Raw genomic sequence first — 20,356 nt, forward strand, 5'->3', positions numbered from 1 at the left:
CAACCGTTGGATCGACTCGAAATAAACGATTGAAAAGCAATATCAGATATCGAATCTGATGGCTATGAGTGTTCGAGATAATATCTCCATAAATTAGGAATTAGAATATTCTAAGTAAAATCGTATCGATCAATTAGGTTAGCTGAAATTTTAGAAAATTTTCAAGATCTAATTATGATATTATGCTGATATTAGGAGACCATATGTTTTCTAATCAGTTATGTCATCAAGTCTATAAATAGGCCAGCTCACTATTTAATTTGTCGAGTCGTTCTATTGAGTTCATATTTTCTACTCCCGTGATTTTCGGCTTGGCCACCATGTATATATCTTATATAAAATTCGTCAATGAGCACTTCACATTTATGGAATTTTTAAGTAAAAAATTGCTGAATGATTGGATCTCTTATATAAAATTCGTCAATGAGCACATCAGATTTATGGAATTTTTAAGTAAAAAATGGCTGAATGATTGGATCTCGATGAACACATGCTGCACACTAATTTTATTCAGGGTATTTGCTTATCGCTTATCGCTCATGATCAGATATGATTTTACGTGATTTGTTCACTCAAATTGTATTAAAAGGTCTCTCCCTTTTTATTGTTCAGAACTAATGTTCACTGCGGATAAAGATTTAAATCTGATGGTTTTCCTTTTCCGTTGAACATCGTAGAGGTTTGAGCACACCGTGAGAGGGATTCAAGGAGCGATTATCGTGGTGGTGTTCTTCCAAATGATTATTGGATTCTCTGATTTCTGGAGAATATTCGCAAGGTAACACGAGCTTGCTGATGACAAACTTTCCCGATCTCCGGACAGTTATAAAGAGAATGAACATCATATATACCGAGCTTGATGATGGTAAATTATTTTTCCTCCAGAACATAAGGTTTTCGACAAATCATACATAGAGCTTGACAGATGTAAATCAAGAAACTCGGCCCTCGCTAACTCTCTTGTTTGGCATACAATATAGCTTCTTTAGTCTTAGTAGGGCTAATCTTATAGTAATGCCTGCAGTAGTCGCCGACCACGACTTTCCTATAACTCCCACTCCCTCCTGTCACGGGTACGATCTCTGCATCGGAGGGTGGGTTGTAGAACAATGCGATGGAGATGCGTTCCACTTCGGATTGGGTCATGACCCTGTGCCAAGGGCTCTTGACCCTCCCGTCGCTCATTATCTCAAGCAAGTCGCCGGCATTCACAAGCAATGCACCTCTGGGCCACTCCACGGTCCTCCAGCTCTGTGGGTCCTGGCCATGGAGCACCTGGAGGCCGCTGGTGCCACCATCAAGCTGGACCAGGAGGGTCAGAGCGCTTGCATCAGTGTGTGGGTTGAGGCCTATTGTCAGGTCAGGCCTTGGGCAGGGCGGATAGCAATTCACCCGGACTTTCACCTCGGATCTTCCGGGGTCGAAGGACTGGAGGAACACGTGCTTCTCCAGGGAAAACGATTCGGCCAGGGATTCCAGGACTTGGTCCAGGACCTTTCGGGCTTGATCCACATAAGTCTCCATTGCACGCCTGCGTGAAATATATTGAAGTATATGATCTGAAAAACATCGATATTAGCATGAAACTCGGAAAAGAATGGATAGGACCAAATTCCAATCTAATCAAACGCTTCACGGTACGGTGTGTCCAAAAGTACCTGAAATTGGCTGGCGTTTGAGGCCAAACATGGAGCCCATCAGTTGCCCCCTTAGGCAAAGCCTTTACTGCTAACCGATCTATCCATTCCAATATCTGATCATCCGATTTCACGAAATTCCTACCATATCCCAGGTTATCGGCGCTTGCATACGACCCGACACACATCTTCTTGTCTTCGAAGGACAGCCCAAAGAATTCCTGAACCACACACTTCACCTCGTCTAAAACAGCGGAGCCTATGCCATGCTCCTTGATCAGAAACATGCCCTGTTCCTTGGCACCCTTGGCTAGCTTGGCTAGCTCCTCGGCAGACCCGGCCCGTACTTTAATCATGTCTATCATTTGAAGGATCTCTAAGTTGGTGAAGTTTTGAGCCTCGTCCTGATGGGCCGATTTCAACTGTATAAACCTTTTTGAGGAAACTATCCATATGAGCCATAGTCACTTCATTCAACTCAAACTGATCTAGCACAAAAACGGAATCTCTCTTACCTTTCAGGCAATCGGGTGACTCCTCGACGGCTGAGTTCTTGCACCACTGGCACTCGGGTTGTTCTTAATCGACCATCTCGATCGGTGAAGCTCACCTCATGGAAGCAAAACTCCTCCTCCCCCTCCATGATCTTGCTGAAAGTGGCCAATTGGTGATTATGGAGTGGTTGTGAAGATAAAACAAGAGAGGAACAAGACAATCTATGCACAGTACTTCTAGAATAATCATCCAATCCATCACCCATATATCTTGTCTACCGTTGGAGCAACTCAAAATTAACTCGAATGGCCAGGAGATTTTTGCTGTTCGGAAAACGTTCAACGACAAAGAAAATTACTGTCCATCTTTGCACTCAAATTCTATCACGACTTTTCAAAAATTATACAGAAAGGTATGACATTTCATTTTAATCTCAAATCTAATATGACATTTATTTGAATTCCCAATTCTAGCACGACTTTTCGAAAATAATATAAAAAAGCACGACATTTTATTTTAGTCTAAAATCTTGCATGACTTTTTATTTTAGTCTCAAATCTAGTACGATAAGTGGACCCTGCATATTTTTTTATATAATTTCACATATTTTCACTTATCGAAAATGTTATAACACGCGACACCGTTAATGCATAGTTGGCCTCTACCGTTAAAATTGATGAAAAATTTAATGGTATGCTAGATTTGAGACTAAAACGAAAGTTCGCGCTAGATTTGAGATTAAAACTAAAGGTCGTGCTAGAATTAAAAATTCAAGTGAAGATCGTGCTTTTTTACATGATTAACCCCTTTTTTTCCCAAAAAAGAAAAAGTAACATGGATTAGTCTCAACTATGAACTGAAAAAACATTTCCTGATCTTACTACTAAGAAAAGGAAATATTTCGAGCTTTACACCTAAAATTTGGGTTGGGGAAATTTCTACACTCCCGGCCAAACAAGTTTAATTATCCATCCATGTATAGCTCACAGTGTCCTGTTGCTCTGACCATTACTCCACTTGTAAGAGTAGGTTGTTTGGTCGTCTGATGCCCAATTGGTCCACAAGCTAGGTCCGCAAAGGGAATCCTAAGTCTAACAATGTTCACAGTAAAAGGACCATATTCTTTGTCAATTGGAAAGATGGGGGACAAGTCACCTTCTTTGTGAAATGACCATTCAAGGGAAAAACATTGCATCTTTCGCCCTTGTTAGAGGATCAAGTTGTTTTTTTTTATCGAAATCTCTTACTGCATGAAATTCCCTATCTGGGTTGGACATTTCGACTAATCCAAGATTGCGTGGTGCGTATAGAATCATAGACTCATGGTACATTAGGGGCTTCCACTGAAACTTTACCCTTTGACATCAAAGGTTGCTAAGAAATCCAGGTTAAGGCTCAAATATCTGGCCATCATGGGCCGCATTAGTCGGAACAGGTCCAATCGGTTGGGCCTATTCCTACTCATATGGGCCTATTCCACGAGAGACGGAGAGGTCCTAACATCATGAAAAATACATTCTTTTGAGAAATGGGGTGTAGTGCAGTGACTAACATCCTCACCAGGTAACCTAGAGATTTCATATTCGATTCTTATTAGTGGGACTACCCGTACCCCTTTATTTAGTTTTCCTTTACATTTCATTGTATTAGGTCATGAGCCTCCTATGGTAATCGAATTTTTTTTAAAAAAAACATTTTTTTGCTCTGGATATTTTTCTTTCTTTCTTTCTTTTTTGGTCCAAGAATCGTTATTACTAAAAAAAATTACATGCATAATATTACCTATGTTTCAGATAAAATATTTCATAAATAAAAGCCCGAAAAAAAGGAGAAAAGGGGATCTTTTGGGGGGGGGGGGGGGGGGGGGGGGGGGGGGGGGGGTTTGTGTTGTTTGCGAGAGAGAGAGAGAGGTGTAATAGAGAGATCTGCTCTTAAAGATGAAGTAAATTGATGAATGCATGTACACCACTTGCACATAAACTGTAGGCTCAGAAATATGTTATGAATAATATATGAATATGAGCATGCTGGTGTATAATATATAAGTACATATGTGGGGTGTGTGTGCGTGTGTGGTAATAGCCTGCTGAATGAAGGGTTGAGGGATCCGAGATAAAGGGTCGCACATGCCCTCTTCAAACTCCCAAACTGTTTCAATTTCTTGCCCTAACCAAAGAATTAAGACAGCATCTCTCTTTCTTGATTCTCTTGTACTAATTCTATTTAATTTGGAACCATTCATATGAATGGTGTCATGTGATGTGGGATCAGCTACTTATTATTCTCATACGCTCGGAAAAAAATATGCGTTAACATCTGCAAAACATGTGAAAAACAAAACAAGCACTTCCTATCATATGTAACGAATATGCATATGAGAGCAGATTTGAGAATATATATATAGTGTGCGATAAGCAAAGTAGCACGCACTAGACATGTTCTCTTCTGGTCACCAATATACCATTTGATGGCAAAATTCATACATTTTGGAGACAAGAGAATCAGAATACCAATGTGGGAGAGGGGGCCAGGAGTTATTATTTGTATAGAGAGGGAAGGAGGGTTCAATTTCCCATATATCATGACAAGGCAAGCTAGCACAGAGAAAAGAACAAACCACGCATACACCATCTCTTCTTCTCCTTCTTGGGCATGACAATCCACCATGTGCCCAGGTCATCGTGCTACTGATGCATGCATATCTATATATTTTTCTGTATAATTATATACACCCATATATATATATATATAATTGGTATATACAACAATTTTGAAGAATGTCCCCATCAACAATAACTATTAATTTTCGACTTGTAAATTTGAACTCTTTCATCATGATATTCGAAAGTTCAATGAGAACTGACTAATTTAATTTGAGTTGAGTCGACCCACTAAATAATAAAAATATCTCAACATACATTTTTTCTATTTACTACACTCTCAGACCTTAGAAAACAAGCACGCCAATCAATTAGACCAACCTCATAAATTTATGAACTTCTGGATTGGAAGTAAATGATAATGAAAAATACAGTGAAGGTAATTATTTCTGTTAATTAATAATCTTGCTAGTATTATACAATAGCTCATTGGCTTCTCCCTCTCTCTCTCTCTATATATAGAGAGAGATATGATATACACAGCGGCATCATTCTTGTCAATGGGAAAGGTTTTCGGTATCTATATCCAACTTCATCTCCATATGGCATTTTAATTCCGTTCCTCTCATTTTATGCGAACCTTCAGTGTCAGTATTGAGTTTATATCGAAGCTTACACACGTAAGGGGGTTATCTTGAATATTGATAAAATATATGCAATTTTCAATTCGCCCTTTCGTACATGCATGGTCCTAAAACTTGTGAACAGTGGTCTATACTATACACCCTTACCTATATATGTGCACACATAAGTATATAGGCCATGTTGGGGTATCGTGTGAGCTTGGGAATTCTCGAGAACGCGAACATGGAGATGGAGAATACGATAAAGCCCCCGAACATCGGAAACAGTAGGGAAGGGGACGGATCAGGATCACAACACAAGTGACTAATTGATTAATCATATGGTGAACATTGGTCGACACACACAGCATATAAATTTTTGAAGGTGCGAGCGTACTGTGTGTGGAATTGAAGTTCGCGTTGCACGTGCACACATGTGTTTTGAGAATACATATGTGTGCTCGCATGCATATGCATGTCCTCCATATGCACACGTGCCCACATGCCCTTTAATTTTTCCTGTGTTATCATTATCTTTTAATTATAATATAATTCGGTTAAACGTCTTTGTAAATAGTGAAAATCTACTGTTTTGTTTTGTTTTGTTTTTTTTCTTGTCTTGATTTAAATTAAGTTAATCTTTTTTGGGGTGTTTTTATGTGATGCATGTTGTTGTGTGGTTGCATGTGGGATTCCTAATAGCTTCTCTGTCTCTCTCTCTCTCTCACTTGATCACAAAATCTCAGTCAAATTTCAGAGTTGAATTAGACTATATATATATACTTCAATTTCTAGTGTACAAGTGAAAACCTCCCCACATGCCCCTAGAAATATTTCTGTAGCCCCTCACACTCACCCACATGAAGGTCCTGCCAAACACAAGTTACTGATTTACGAGCTTTTTTGCTTGTCTCAACTCAACTACTGGATCTACATATATATGTGTGTATATATTATATCTATATATAATTAATTGTGCGGTGCTTTAAAGCACCATTTCACAACATTTCATATGAATCGAGATGGGCATACATGTATGATGAAAAATCGGGTGAGCATGAACTGCATGATGTGTGCTTTACCTGGCTAGCTAGCTCTATTTTATTGGAATAATGAACTTACTGTAAAATTACATTGGGCGTAATCACTTATGAGCCTAGGAAAAATTTTAACACTTTTAGTTTAGGCCTTGTCAATCACAAGTTTTCTAGTCTTGTCAGGTAACCTTACTACCTGTGTTATTTCAGACAAGGATACCGCATCCATTAGCTATGTATTACCATAAACATAGCCTGAAGAAAACTCCAATGGCTTGAAATGCAATATGCAATATAATATATATGCTTGTATGTATATATGCATGGGTACTTATAACTAAGGTCACGAGAGCATTAATCAAATGCATAGAATATTAATGGTGTAAGTACCTTCTTGTTCTGCAATATCAGAGGGAAGCCACCTAACTAGTTCCCATAAAAAGCCTAACAAGTTTCTTGTTTATCGGGAAATATATATCTCGATATATATATATATATATATATACATATATATATATATGTTGGCAGTCCAAATTGACTAAGCATACACATGGGTCAATAAAGAAAATTAGAGAGATTTGCTTAATGTATTTAATTAATTCTGTACGGTCATTCCTTTTGGTTTAGCCTTTTCCAGTTAAATCTGATTCATGTTCCTAGTTAATACATTAATTCCATTAGAATGAATTAGGACCACATTTGCGGTATAAAAACTATCGGCTGATCTATGAGTATGTGCATGACGATCCTATGATTCTTTTCTGCTTGTCTAAACCAAGTGTGCTACAAAATGTCGAAGTTTGCTGCACATTTTTAGCTACTGAAGTTTTAGGCTCAGAACGACTTACCCTGACGATGGCAACTACCCGAATTCGGACCAAAACTTAAAAATCGAAAAAAGAAAAAAAGAAAAAGAAAAGGAAAATGTGTCTTTTGCGATAGCCTACGAAGGCTTTTTTTTTTTGCTAATTTGGGTATCCGGGTTTCGCCCGATTAATTTTCAAGGCTCCGTGAACCTCCAGCGGACGCATGAAACAGGTAATCCCTTCAAAGGTGCTTTGGTGAAGCCAAGAAATTTCGAACCCGGGATCGGATGAATACTTAAATTCATCCTTATTATTAAACCAAATTTCTTGGAATTGCCTACGGAGGCTTTGGAAATATATAGATGTATATATAATCCATTCAATGAAGTGTTCATTTCATTTTTAAACCGTCAAATCAATTTTTTTGTAGCGTAAAAAAAAATGTTGGAACAATTTACAAAGAGGAAGAAATTATAATAAAAAATAAAGATATCATATGAAGGTGATCAAAGGCAGAAGAAGAGAGCAGAACGGGGGTGATTTACTGCAGAGAGAGTGGAAGAGGGAGTGGCCGTACCTTGGAAGAAGGCGGAAGATCAGTTGACATGTAGTCCGTTTTAGCAAGGGAAGACACAGTGCCTCGCTGTCTCACCATGTGAACTCGAGTCCTTTCTTATCAATGGCATGCATGCATGCATGCCCCCACTCTCCCCTTCCAATCCCATATCGGTAATTATCATGTACTTCCGACACACCAAACATCATTTTGCATATGTACAGGAACTCGAGGTCCAGTTCTCACGAGTTTAAAATCATTCCAGAGTATGTAAAATGTAAATAACAGTAATTAATTATGAATAAACAGATGATGTGAAAAATATATATATAAATATATATAAGTAATTGTAATTAATTATGGACAAACAGAAGATGATGTGAAATTTCGAGTAAATACAGAGTAGATAAATAGTTGGTTTCCATCGATCTTTAAAGTGCATCCGATCCACTGCCATCATCTTTCCAACTGGCAGATTTGATTCAATCCCACATTCATGAGAGGATGATGTATAGCATTGAGAGAGAGAGAGAGAGAGCCATGACAAGACCTTTCTAGGAATTGGACCCCTCGATTGTGTCCATTGTTCTTTTCCTACCATCCCCATCTGCCCATAAAATCCCCATAATATCCCACACTTTTTTCCGTTACTACCCCCCCCTCTAAACAAAAAAAATCAAATTTCAACTTTTACTTTTACTTATATATAAATATATATATATATTATTCCGTTGTATATCATGCTATATTTTGTTAAAAATGTTTTTGCATAGCATGACTAGCCAATTAACTTTTCAAGCAAAAAAGAAAAAGAAAAAGCATGACTTGTCTATTCCATGCATATGCAACGTTCGTGTGAACTTTAGTATCCATAAGCCTAATAGAGTCTCGACTAATCCAATCAAATTGGATCGGTTTAGTAAGGGATAAGCGAAAACGTCGAATCACTTGAACCAATTTATATTGTTGAAAAATTTTCTTTTAAGGAACGACAAATCGATCGGATTTTATCCTTATCCCAATTCACGCTAATTATTTATTGCTGAGGGGAACACCACAGTGAAGGATACTGTCAACAATATGTATATATATTATTATATAATAATTTGTGCGTATATATATATCTATACACACACACACACACACACACACAAAAACGCATCCCATTGAATCATCTCAAGCTAAAAACGAATACTCTTAGTACTCTCTTCATTCCATCCCCATATTTCATATAGAAGAGAAAGGCAAAGCCAATCCTTTTGGAATTGAGGGAAAGGATGAATGCATTGGCTTCAGAAAACAGCAGTGGGTGTGAATCTGGCTGGACTTTGTACTTCGAGCACTCCATGGATGCTTCCCTCAGAGATCAACCATTTCTTGATGAGAACAGAGCTGCCATGTTTGGCAAGAGAGTTGCAGATGAAGCTGAGGATGATGATGAGGAGGAGGAGCCGGAGGAAGAGGAGGACTTGTCCATGGTTTCTGATGCATCATCCGGGCCTCCACATCTGCATGAAGAGTTAGAGGAGGAAGAGTGTCATCAGTATCAGTATCATGGAGGGTGTGGCAGCAACAATGGTGGAGGGTTCAACAAGCTGACAGGGTACCATGTTGCTGGGACAGGCGAGGACTCCGAGGGCAGGAGGAGGAAGAAGACGAAGAAGATGGGACTGGGAGGCCACCATCACCATGCTTCTCAGCTTCTCGATGACACTGCCAGCTCTCCTTTCGTCAATTTCTTCCCCACTGTGAGTTCTTTCTGCAGATTCGGGAATTTGCATTCAGAAAAAGAAAAAGAAAAAATCATTGCATGGATGGATTAATCTTTGGAAATATGTTAGCTCAACAAATCTGAATGCGTGTGATGAATCTGACAGAAAGAGTTCGTGCTGACAAACAATGCAACTCCTCTGAGGTATCCCCGTGGCTTCTCAGCAGCAGATTTTGAGGTATGTTTTGTTACATTTTTGCATGTTATTATTTTTTGTCTATATGCGTTTTTTTTCCCACATAATGTTAGATGTGAAATGAATTTTTTTCTCTACCGAAAAATAAATTATTTTTTAGTCTGATGCATTTTGTACATTTAACTATATATGTAATTTTTTTGATAAGTCACTATATAAATAAAATAAATTGAACATTAGTTAATAAATTCATAGAGGGTATAACGTAGTAGCGCATGCCCTCGCTTGGTAATCAAGAAGTTTCAAGATCGATACTCAATGAGACTATTAGTATCCCTTTATTAAATATTAGAAATTCTATTTCGTCCAAAGTTTGATAATTCCAAAATGGAATTTTGCAGGGTAATTCTGCATTGCCGCATCAGTTTGGTATCTCGCAGCCTTCTCTCTCCTCACACCAATTTCAGGAAAACCAGTTGAGTATTTTAAATGGAAAAAGAATTATCATTAGTGTATATACGTATAAATATATATATATATATATATTTGTTCATGTGATGTCTTGCATTTTGTTCTCTAACTTAAGGATTGATATTATCATTGCAGGTGGTCTGAAAGGAAGAAAATGGGGTTCAGATGACGTTTGTGCTTTTACCATTGCAGTAGGAAATGACTGATTTTGTATTACCCAATATAGCAAAAAAGGGGAAAAAAAAGAGGGGCTTTTGATCCCAAAAGAAAAGAGAGGGGATCTCTTCATTTTTCTCTCCAGCGTTTTCTTTGTTTTCCTTTTTCCCGGGATGTGTAAGCAGAAGCAATCTTTGTTGAGAGAAAAGTTGTAAGCGGATGTGTTTTTCGATTTCCATCGCAATTCCGGAGTTGCTTTCGATTTGCCAAACATGAAAATTTGGCTTTGGTACTACCGCATTGCAATTCTAAAGTGTCATCGGATGAATATTAAACTGATCACGTCTTATCTTACGTTTGTATTCATGCTCGAATTCGATTAAGGCCCTGCATTTCAGCATATTAGACGGGGTGTTCCACTCGCTGTATCCGCAATAATCCTATAGCTATTGAAATAAATAATCTCGATGATATTTAATGGTGTTGGCCTAATTTCACCTCATTAAAAAAGGAAAAAAAAAAGATTTCTTTTTCCATCCAAAGATAATCATTAACAAAGAGAAAGGATTTTGTTTCCATTTTTTTTATATATCTGAACCGCTTTTAAATGTATTGTAATTATAAAATGGATCCCCTCGTGTTACGATTAAATAAATAAATATCAGTTCTCCAATATTTGTAAAGTTTAGGTTTTCTTTTTATTTTTTCCTAACTCCTACCTAACTCTACATACGTGGATCCTTACACTATTTTATTTTCAATATTGACCCCGATAAATCGTGAATTATTAATTTTAAAATCTTATAAATAATATTTTTAGAGCCAAAAGAAAAGAAAGAGAAATAAAGAATTCTTAGCTAGCTAGCTAGCTGTACAAGGACTGAAAGTACACCCAACCCATGTTTTCGATAGAGACAAGACCTCCATGTCCCTGTGTGTCCAGACAAACTCCTTCCCCCTTCCTCCTCCTCCTCTTTCTTTTGTCTGCACCTCGATCTGATGATATCCAGAAAGCATATGAATTTTGGCTAATTCGGATTCGTGCACTACTGAGTCTCCAGCTAAGACCCTATTAGCCGTGATTTTTTTTTATTCACAATATTTAATTTCAATAACATTTAAAAAAAATATTAAATCACTTTTTTTTCCACCGTTTTTACACTCTGAATGAAGTTCATTTTTTTCCCTTTCTTTTTTTTTTGTGAGTTGTCTTTTGCCCTTTCTTCTTAAATGTAGAAGAGAATGAGGAAATCAATTAGAATAATAAACTAACACACGTATTATTAGAATTTTCCATTACAATTCCTTTTTTTTTTTGCATTTAATGACACTGACAATGAATATAAGAAGATCAATTCATGCGGCCTCAATGCTGACAATCTTATCATATTTTATTCTTTAAAGTTTTGGTTGGACTATTATTCATCAAAGGATTAAGTTTATCTTTAGATTGGGGAAAATAAAAATTTTCACATGCATATTTTTTGACCCTTAAGACCTGGAGAGAACATTGGGGGTGAGATCCTGCTGACCCAATTAGTAAGAATTAATTAAAACATACTTACTCTCTTTTTTCACAAATTATAAAAAAATGTGTCATGTTTATCCAATTTTGGGATTATACGACTCCCTTTTTTTATGAATAAAGAAAAAATATTGCTTCTTTTCCTATGCTATATACCAACTCCGAGTGTCTCATGTCGAGCAAGCTGGCATGCGCATTGAGGTTGATGTCATCCATAGATCATATATGCTCCCCAACATTTTCGGTGTACTTGGTATCCGAAAACTTAAAGGTTCCAAATTCATTTCGCGTCGGGTTGGTACATTGAGTCGGGTTGATATATTAAGGGATAAAACTCTCAGCATAGATTTTCTCCATTCACAAGACTCAAATTCAAAACTTTATTTAAAGCAAATAAGCTTCAAACCATTTAAGTCCACCATGTTCGTATTCCAACATTCTACTAATGTACTTTTTTTCAATCACTAGTCACATAGGGTTCCAAATTAATAAAAAAAATATTTTTATTGTGTATACTATTGGAATAATCCATAGGAAGGTGCAAGAACAGCAACAGAAAAAAAAAACATACATAGAAATATTTGACTAAAAATATTGTAAAAAAATGTTATTTCTTGCATTATATATGGCTTTTGCTTAATTAAAATTGTAAAAAAAGAATTGTTATTTCTTGCATTATATATGACTTTTTTCTAATAAAGTATTGAAAAAGTTAAGGGTTAATAAAAAAAATTAAATTTTAACAATTATAGCACAAACTTTTTTTTTCTTAATCTAAAAATGCACAAACTTTCGATTCGATAACAATCCTAGCACGACTTCAAATTTTTCGTTAATTTAGACGGAATCAAAGTTACAAACGGCGCCGACGACCCCAATCGGGGGAGGGCGCCAGCGACCTCAATCGAGGGGGCGGTGGCCGGAATCGAGGTCCCCATCCCTCGGAATTAAGAGAACCCTCAAATTGGGGATTTTCTCGATTCTAATTGGTGGAGTCACGATTCCGACTATCACCCCTCGATTGAGGTTGTTGGCACCATTTGTAGCCTCTATTCTGTCTAAATTAACGAAAAATTTAACGCCGTACTAGAATTGTTATCAAATTAAAAGTTTGTATATTTTTAGGTTAAAGAAAAAAGTTAGTACTAAAATTATTAAAATATGAAAAGATCGTGTTTTTTTTTGGTAATTTAAGGAAATTTAGGATGTCACAATCAAAATCTCTATATACCGGTGCTCATCATTTTCTTAAAAAGAAGAAGAAGAAGAAATTATTGAATTTTATTTTCTTTTTGTATTTTTTTATTGTAAAGTCAAGCAAAGGAAGTCCCCCATGCAGTCAAATAAATACGAGGGGCGAAAAAAAAGAAGATAAAGCATAAACACAAATGAGAAAAATAAAAACAAAAAAACTAATATATAATTGTACAAAAACGCAAATATATAATATAAGTAAGGAAGAGAGTGGGGGGTGGCTGTTTCAATTGATTGCATTGCATCAAATGAATTTGGGACAAGAGGCTAAAGTGAGAGTATGGGTTAGAACATATCTTGCCTCTCCAACCACCTCCAAAAAAAATTTTGAAGTCCTCTCACTAACCTTTTAGTTTACACAATAGAGGGGAGGGGTAGTAAGGATAGTATGCCCAAGTCGTAACATCAAAAGTATCGAATTCACATGTTTCTTTTACTCGGACTCTGTCTGGATTGAGAGACTTTAATTAATTTAGCGGGCTCATGGTCATGGATATGTGCAGATTTGAATGCAATGCACCATGGAACGAAGAAATAAATGCGTACGCAAAGCCTTCACAGTTTGTCCCGGGTTCATACCTGTGATTACACAAATTCTAAGATCGGAACGCGACAAGATCTGTGACGTTTTGCTGCAGTCTCTTATCGGGATGGATCTGTTTTTGTGCATAGAAGAGCCATATGTTCGAAGTGTTGGGTGCTCCCTTTTGCATCGACAAGAGTCTGCTTGTCTCCTTATCATTTCTGCCAATCATATGGATGCATCCTATCCCACGAGCATTCAATTCCCATTGCCAATAATTTCTTTCCCGTCAGAGCCTCATTACTTCCACCAGTAACCAAAACAAACACAAAATGTGCTCTCCTCTTCAAACATAAGATGAAAATTTGTCCATTTGTCTTTTGAAAAATTGGAAAATTGGAAAATGATGTCAAAACGAAATATGAAATGAAGGACTTGGGTGTCTCACAAAGCTCGGTCTAAGAGGACACATTTCCTTTATATCCGTCACCTGGCCTAGGCAGATACCAAAACTCATAGCCCGAATTATTTGGAAACACGGAAGTGATATACGATTACATAGGTTGTCTTGACAATCTATTACAGTTGCCTTTCTTGCAGTCTGCTTATTACAGGAAGCAAACTCACAGACAATAGATTTTTCACACCAGATATAATTCTGAGGCAGAAAGCATTGGTACATACACACAGACAGACTAGGGATGGATCGAGCCGCCTTTTGTCGTTCATTGAAGATATTATAGCCTAGACTCATCCCTGAAAACAAAAACAATCTATACCACAGTTGGTGATCGACCTAGGTCTTTCCTATTTACTCGAGGAGCCGCTTGTGCTTGCACCAGGCGATGGCGACGACATAGAGGAAGATGCTCCCAGTGGCACCACCCCCTACAGTCCAGAGGAACTCCTGGAGGCCCGCTTTCTCAGGCTTGAAGAGGTCAATATGTATGTTCATCCCGAAGACACCAGCCACGACCACAAAGGCGCTGACAACGAGGGTCGCAGTCGTCAGCATCACTCCCATCTGGAGTAGGTGGTTCTGCTTGTCATCCAGCATGATGTTGATGTAGTCTTCTGTATCGTCCACATATTCGCGGAGCTACCGAGAGAGGAAAATGAAAGAAAATGAAGTGAATGGGCGAAAAAAGGGAAAAAAACTGGAAGGTACTGGAAGTTGCCTACTTGTGATAAAGAAGAAAATTCACTCTTCCAATCCATACGGAAAAAAGGCTAACAGTGCAAAATCTTGTTTACGAAGCAGTGAAGACAAATATCTCTTCCATATCAGAAAAATGCTTTTGCATATTCACAGGAAAAGATAAGAGAGAAAGCAAATATCAGTTAAATACCGTGGATAGCTTGTTCAAAGTTCCATCAATCTGCACAAAGTAGGCCTCCAACAACATCTCAAGCTCCTCCACATCAAGATCCTTGCTTATGGCACTGCAGGTGGTGCTTATCTGGGTGCCGTGGCTGTCCCGTCTCAGTACATTTGGGGTATGAAACAGATGATCGCCTTCATAGGCTTCGGGATTTCCATGTTCTTCAAGTGATATCTCGGCACCAATCCTAAGTCAAACAACAAGCTACTCAGGCAGAAATAATAGGGTGGAATATCACAAAGCAAATGGAACGAAGCACTGATTAGGGAACTAAAGGAGCCCTACTAGTGGGATCCCCAGTCAAGTCATTCTGGACCCAACGAACTGGGGGTTCCTTTCAAAGTCAAACTATGCCGACTGACTCGAGAACTTTAATTGCTAATGGCGTGCAAATGTACTCAATTTGAGTCCCTAGTCTCTACTGGACCAAGAGTTACTCTGGGCAAACTGCCCAAGTTCACAATCTAATAACAGTTCAACCTCTGTTGAACCGATGAACTTATCAAGGACCCCTTTACGCCTGCTTTTTGGAAAGGTATAGGACATCAAACTGACAGGGTCACAGGTTCATGCTTTAAAATTGATCTCGTTTAAATAATAAGAATGACATGAAGATAATTAATTTAGACATTTTTTTTGATAAAAAGGTGGAGAACTGTTCGAAAAAATAACTGATTGACCACTAACTTAAATGATCTGCTCAGACTTCAGAAGGTCATATTAGCCAGCTAGGTACAAATTCCAAAACTGCAATTTAACATTTGATGATGCTTTTGACTTTTTCAGCTCAAAGTATCAGCATCGCCTTGATGAAAGGATGAAATCATCAGTTACCTTTCTTCCATATCTGAGGGAACGACTTCATCTTCAACCCCTTCTCCCTCATTCATGGAGGAAGTAGAGGATCCCTCAAGGTGTTCTTGGACCAATTTGTCAGTGAGATACATCTCGGCCATATCTTCATCATCATCAAGGAGATGCTCCAACTCATCCCTCACCTGAAGGTCAGCAGTACACAAGTTCATTAAGTTATATAGCTTTTCTATTTTATCATTCTTTTTTGGTTAAAGGTTGAGAAATTAGCCCACTACAAACAATACCTTCAAATTATGTGCTCCCAAATGAAGTATTCTTAAGGAAATCCAATTACTTCACAAAGTTGCCCTCTTATTTTTTATTTTTATTTTTTATTTTTGGAGATAATTGATAAGTCATAATTCCTTCACAAAATTAATTGACCTGATCTTACTACTATAGGTTACTCCTGAAGCATCCTAGCAAAAAAGATGAAAGAATATAAACCTCGGCCATTATTTATGCAGGACGAAGGAATATAACATCGGAAAATATGTTCAAGGCACACATACACTGAATGTATAACTGAAATATTAAGAACTAGGACATTTTCCAGAGAGGGCAAAGGTTGAATTATCTAGCTAAGTTCCAAAATCATTTGCTTATTTACCAAGGACAGATCCGAGTATTCAGCCAAAAAAAAAAAGGACACATCTAAGCACAAGGAAGCACAGACGCAAAGTTTCTTATGAAGCTCATTGTAGGAAAGGTGAATAGAGTTGCAATGACAAAACATTATGTAAAAGAAGAACGAGGGAAGAGGCAACAAACCTTCTGAACACGACCAGTTATTGCGACCAAGCGGCTCTTAATTTGTCGGACACGCTCCAAATTGAGTGTACTGATCTTGGATGTGAGCTTGTCTAAAGCTGGGTGAGCCTCTTGTTCCAATGTCCTTGCCTGATGTTCAAGTACAAGTCACACAATTAAAATAACCCAGCAAACGTGGTTCCAAGAAATAAGTTAATAAATAAATGACTCAATAAATAAATCAATAATCCGATTCCAAAGGCCATTACTTCATTTTCTAAGCAACTGCAAGCAGCCTCAAGGCAAGCTTCCAAGGCAACAAACTCGAAAGGAGGGAGTTTAAGCCCATCGCGATTGTCATTTCCTTGTTTCGCATCTGATTTTCCATCCTCTTCTCGGTCCTCAAACTGCGAGAAGCCTCCTCCAGAGGATAGCGGGCTGGCAGGTCTTGACTGTGGCTCCTCCAAATCATACAAATTCGTCCAGTTCGAATCATCTACATTTCCTTCCTGTAGAAAAATCGACGACAACAATCAAACAGAGACCAAGCAACGTCATGTGTAGAATAACACCAATATAAAATGTCAATTAACAATTGAATAATTTGACATAGACACCGTCAATTCGAACTGAAATATTCAACTTCCAAGCTGCCAGAAAATGACACTTACATACTAATCACAATCTGACAGGTTCCGACTTCAACTACGAATCGAAACAAGGAATTTCCAAATTAGGGTAAGTTGAATCGGAGAACAAAAACTAAAACTTGGGAAAAACCAGAACCTACCTGGGCTTTGGTGGTCGCATGGTAACGGCGCGCGAGCCGCCGCTGCAGCTCATCCACGAAGGGGATGACCGAAGGATCCCTGGAGTTGAGCAGGAGCACCTCCTGGGCGGTGATTATGGCCTTAATGTGCTCCAAGTTGATGACTATGGCCCTCTCACGGCCCAGGATCGTGGACGGGTAGGAGAGGAGCGGGTCGAGTATCCGGAGGTCGCGTGCGGGCAGGCCGGTGCGGCGCATGATGGAGTGCTTCCCCGCCTCCACCACCTGGGCCTGCCCGGTGGCGTCGAGGAGGAGCCATGCCCGGACGCCGGTTCCCTTCTTCCGGATGGCGCCAGCGGTCGTGAGGGGGAGCTGGAGTGCCGGAGCGGCTCGCGCCGACTCTGGTTCCGGGTCGTCAGGCGGCGGCACGTGGCCCGGCTTGGGCGGCGGGGGTAGGTGGTGGCCTCCCTGCATGATTCTCGAGGAAGGACAGTGAGGACCAGCAGTATCTCGGGAGTGACGTGGAGGAGCAAATGATGGGCAGGTAATAATTGCTTTTTACTCCCTAAACTTGTTGTTCTTTGCGCTTTTAGGACTTGACGTTTTTGTTTTGGCAAAGTAGGACAGAGAGTTTTCATTCAGATCAGAAGGAGACGAGAATTTGCAGATGAGTCCTCCATCTAAACGAGAAGGAAAAGGAAGGGTCCTTTCCTTCCAAGTTCCACTGGCCACTCCCTATAATTGTTCGGGAAGACCTTTCTAGAGTTATTCGAGATGGACCATGGTTTGTGCGAAGGCAATTCCTAACTATGCGTATGTGGGAGCCTCTCTTTAAGCCTTCCAAAGCTACTTTCTCTGCTTTGGCTCTATGGGGGTCGGCCGCCAAAGCTACCAATGGAGTCCTACTCCGGACAAAATTCTCAAGAAGGTGGGTGGCCAGATCGGGCCGCTGCTTAACAGCCTTGGGAGCAAGAGCACAGTTTGCTAGGTTGTGCATCCAAGGGGACCTCACAAAGCCCCTGTCTCGGGTCATATGGATAGGAGACCCATAGGCAAATCATCCAATACGAAGGGATAGACCAAATTTGTTTTCACTGCGGAGTTATTGGGCAAACTCAGACTTAAGTGTCCGGAAAGGCTACCGGGGCCTAGCCCCACCTCCGACAACACCACAACCACCTTTTCGTCTTCTGATAGCTCGGACAACAAAACCAATAACCCAGGGCCATGGATGCTCGTGTCCAATCGTCGGAGGTCTAAGCTAACCAATAACCTAGGGCCATGGATGCTAAACATCGACTACACAAGGTGGAGCACTGCTGATCAGCGCCGCAACAAAACCCACGAGCAACCACGAATCTGGGGAAGACGGCTGACGTCAGCCCATCACGTGCCAAATCCATGGGGAAAAAGAAAAAGACAGACGTCACTGGGACACTTGTCGTTCACAGACAGGTCTTGCCACCTCTAGCGGGAGCTAGCATAGGAGAAGCCTCCAAAATTCGAAGTATGCCACCAAGGGACAGCACCCTAGAGAGGGTGCCCGCTGGTACTATCACCGTACACTCGAAATTTGGAACGACCACAAGCACGAAGGTGCAAAATACCCTTCAGCCTGAAATAAAAGGGCGCACTGGTTCTCCAAATGCCCAACAAATCTCAACCATGGCCCGTTGTACGGTAGCACCCCAATCATCAGAGCAGAACAAGCCACCAGTGAAAATTCCGCTATGGATGAAATGGTCATATGCGACTCACCAACCCAATTGACAGAAGAGGAAAAGGGAAAAACCAACACTACTGCTGATACTACTGTCCTCCCATCCACCAACTGTTTCTGATGGATCAAGGTCTCCGGACAGGGTATTGGGGAAGGCTATTGCGTCACAGGACTCGGGATGTTCGACCATAAACCACGGGGAGTTACTTGTCATAGAAGAGAGAATCATCGAGGTTCGTCCCGGATTCCCAAGAATGAACGGGTCTCATAATCACCGAGGTCCAGCGGAGGCGATTCTAGCCCTCCACCAACTATCTCAGGAAAAAGCAGAAGCCAGTCCTGGTCTACCAGTGGTCGAATATCTACTGCAGGTAACTGCACCACGGGAAGAGCTGCTGAGAAATGCACCGAATCTATGTAGGCTGGACATAAGTGTAAGGATCTATGAAATCTACCTAGGTCGGAGCTCCAGGTCCGCAAGGCTTTCTGTTCAAGCCCACAACCAAGCAACGAACTAGCACTTGATGCCCCAGATGGTTGGACTCCACCAGACTCCCTTCCTCATGTTGACAACCAGCATGGAGATCAGGCTGTTGATGATGCTTCCGAGGATCCAAGTCGAGTGTATCTGCATCTACGTCACGCTTTGGCATATGCGAGAGGGGGAGGTAGAAACTTACCTTAGCGTCAACCCAATGCCTAATCTCTCCAATACCCCAGCTGTTCCCATGAATAACGAAATAAGTTGGACACTTGACCAAGCAATGAATGCGACAGACCCGGGCATCTTCCATATGAATATCTTAGTGTGGAACTGTAGGGGATCTGGAAGTAGAGAATTCCGTCTATCATTGATGGACCTTATACACCAACACACCCTAGACATCGTCATATTGACGGAGACTAGGCTCTCTGGAGATCGTGCTCAGTAAATTGCCAGTACATTCCCCTTCAATGGCTTTACCTCTGCTCCTGCTTGTGGACTCCTTGGAGGCATCTGGATGCTCTAGCGCATCGAAAGGGTTCAGGTAGATTTGCTTGTGTCAACAGAGCAGGAGATTCACACAATAATCCAAGTCTCATATTCCCCCTTCTCTTGGTTACTTTCGGGCATCTATGCAAGTCCTAGATTAATGGAAAGAAAGATTCTTTGGGAAAATTTGAAGAAGGTTGCACGTGTTTGTCAGCTGCCTTGGGTTGCCTTAGGGGATTTTAATGATATCACTTCTAGAGATGAGAAGCTGAGAGGGCCCAACAATAATCATTATAGAATTTCTCTTTTTAACAGCA

At 39.8% G+C, this 20,356-nt stretch overlaps 3 protein-coding genes and 1 long non-coding RNA gene across 4 annotated transcripts; 2 read left to right on the plus strand and 2 right to left on the minus strand.

The window, feature by feature from the left end:
- Window positions 1-846: 846 nt before the first annotated feature.
- LOC116197820 (probable 2-oxoglutarate-dependent dioxygenase ANS) lies at window positions 847-2,357 on the minus strand. The gene is made up of 3 exons (XM_031528071.1): window positions 2,153-2,357; window positions 1,659-2,069; window positions 847-1,531 (listed from the first exon to the last, which is right to left on the minus strand). The coding sequence occupies exons 1-3, from the start codon at window positions 2,278-2,280 to the stop codon at window positions 952-954; spliced, it is 1,119 nt and encodes a 372-aa protein (XP_031383931.1). The 5' UTR covers window positions 2,281-2,357; the 3' UTR covers window positions 847-951.
- A 6,538-nt stretch (window positions 2,358-8,895) lies between these two features.
- LOC116194794 lies at window positions 8,896-10,630 on the plus strand. Its single transcript, XM_031523685.1, has 4 exons — window positions 8,896-9,502; window positions 9,632-9,703; window positions 10,063-10,137; window positions 10,268-10,630. Exons 1-4 carry the CDS (start codon window positions 9,032-9,034, stop codon window positions 10,274-10,276), a joined length of 627 nt encoding a protein of 208 aa, XP_031379545.1. The 5' UTR covers window positions 8,896-9,031; the 3' UTR covers window positions 10,277-10,630.
- A 3,462-nt stretch (window positions 10,631-14,092) lies between these two features.
- On the minus strand, window positions 14,093-17,866 carry LOC116196494 (magnesium transporter MRS2-3). Its single transcript, XM_031526239.1, has 6 exons — window positions 17,368-17,866; window positions 16,847-17,086; window positions 16,599-16,727; window positions 15,807-15,970; window positions 14,940-15,159; window positions 14,093-14,689 (listed from the first exon to the last, which is right to left on the minus strand). Exons 1-6 carry the CDS (start codon window positions 17,818-17,820, stop codon window positions 14,402-14,404), a joined length of 1,494 nt encoding a protein of 497 aa, XP_031382099.1. The 5' UTR covers window positions 17,821-17,866; the 3' UTR covers window positions 14,093-14,401.
- Window positions 17,755-20,356, plus strand: LOC116196495. Its single transcript, XR_004154835.1, has 2 exons — window positions 17,755-17,890; window positions 17,969-20,356. It is a non-coding gene; the product is annotated as an uncharacterized LOC116196495 (long non-coding RNA).

The sequence above is a fragment of the Punica granatum genome, chromosome 2 (assembly GCF_007655135.1).
Source record: "Punica granatum isolate Tunisia-2019 chromosome 2, ASM765513v2, whole genome shotgun sequence".
Lineage (NCBI taxonomy): Eukaryota > Viridiplantae > Streptophyta > Magnoliopsida > Myrtales > Lythraceae > Punica > Punica granatum.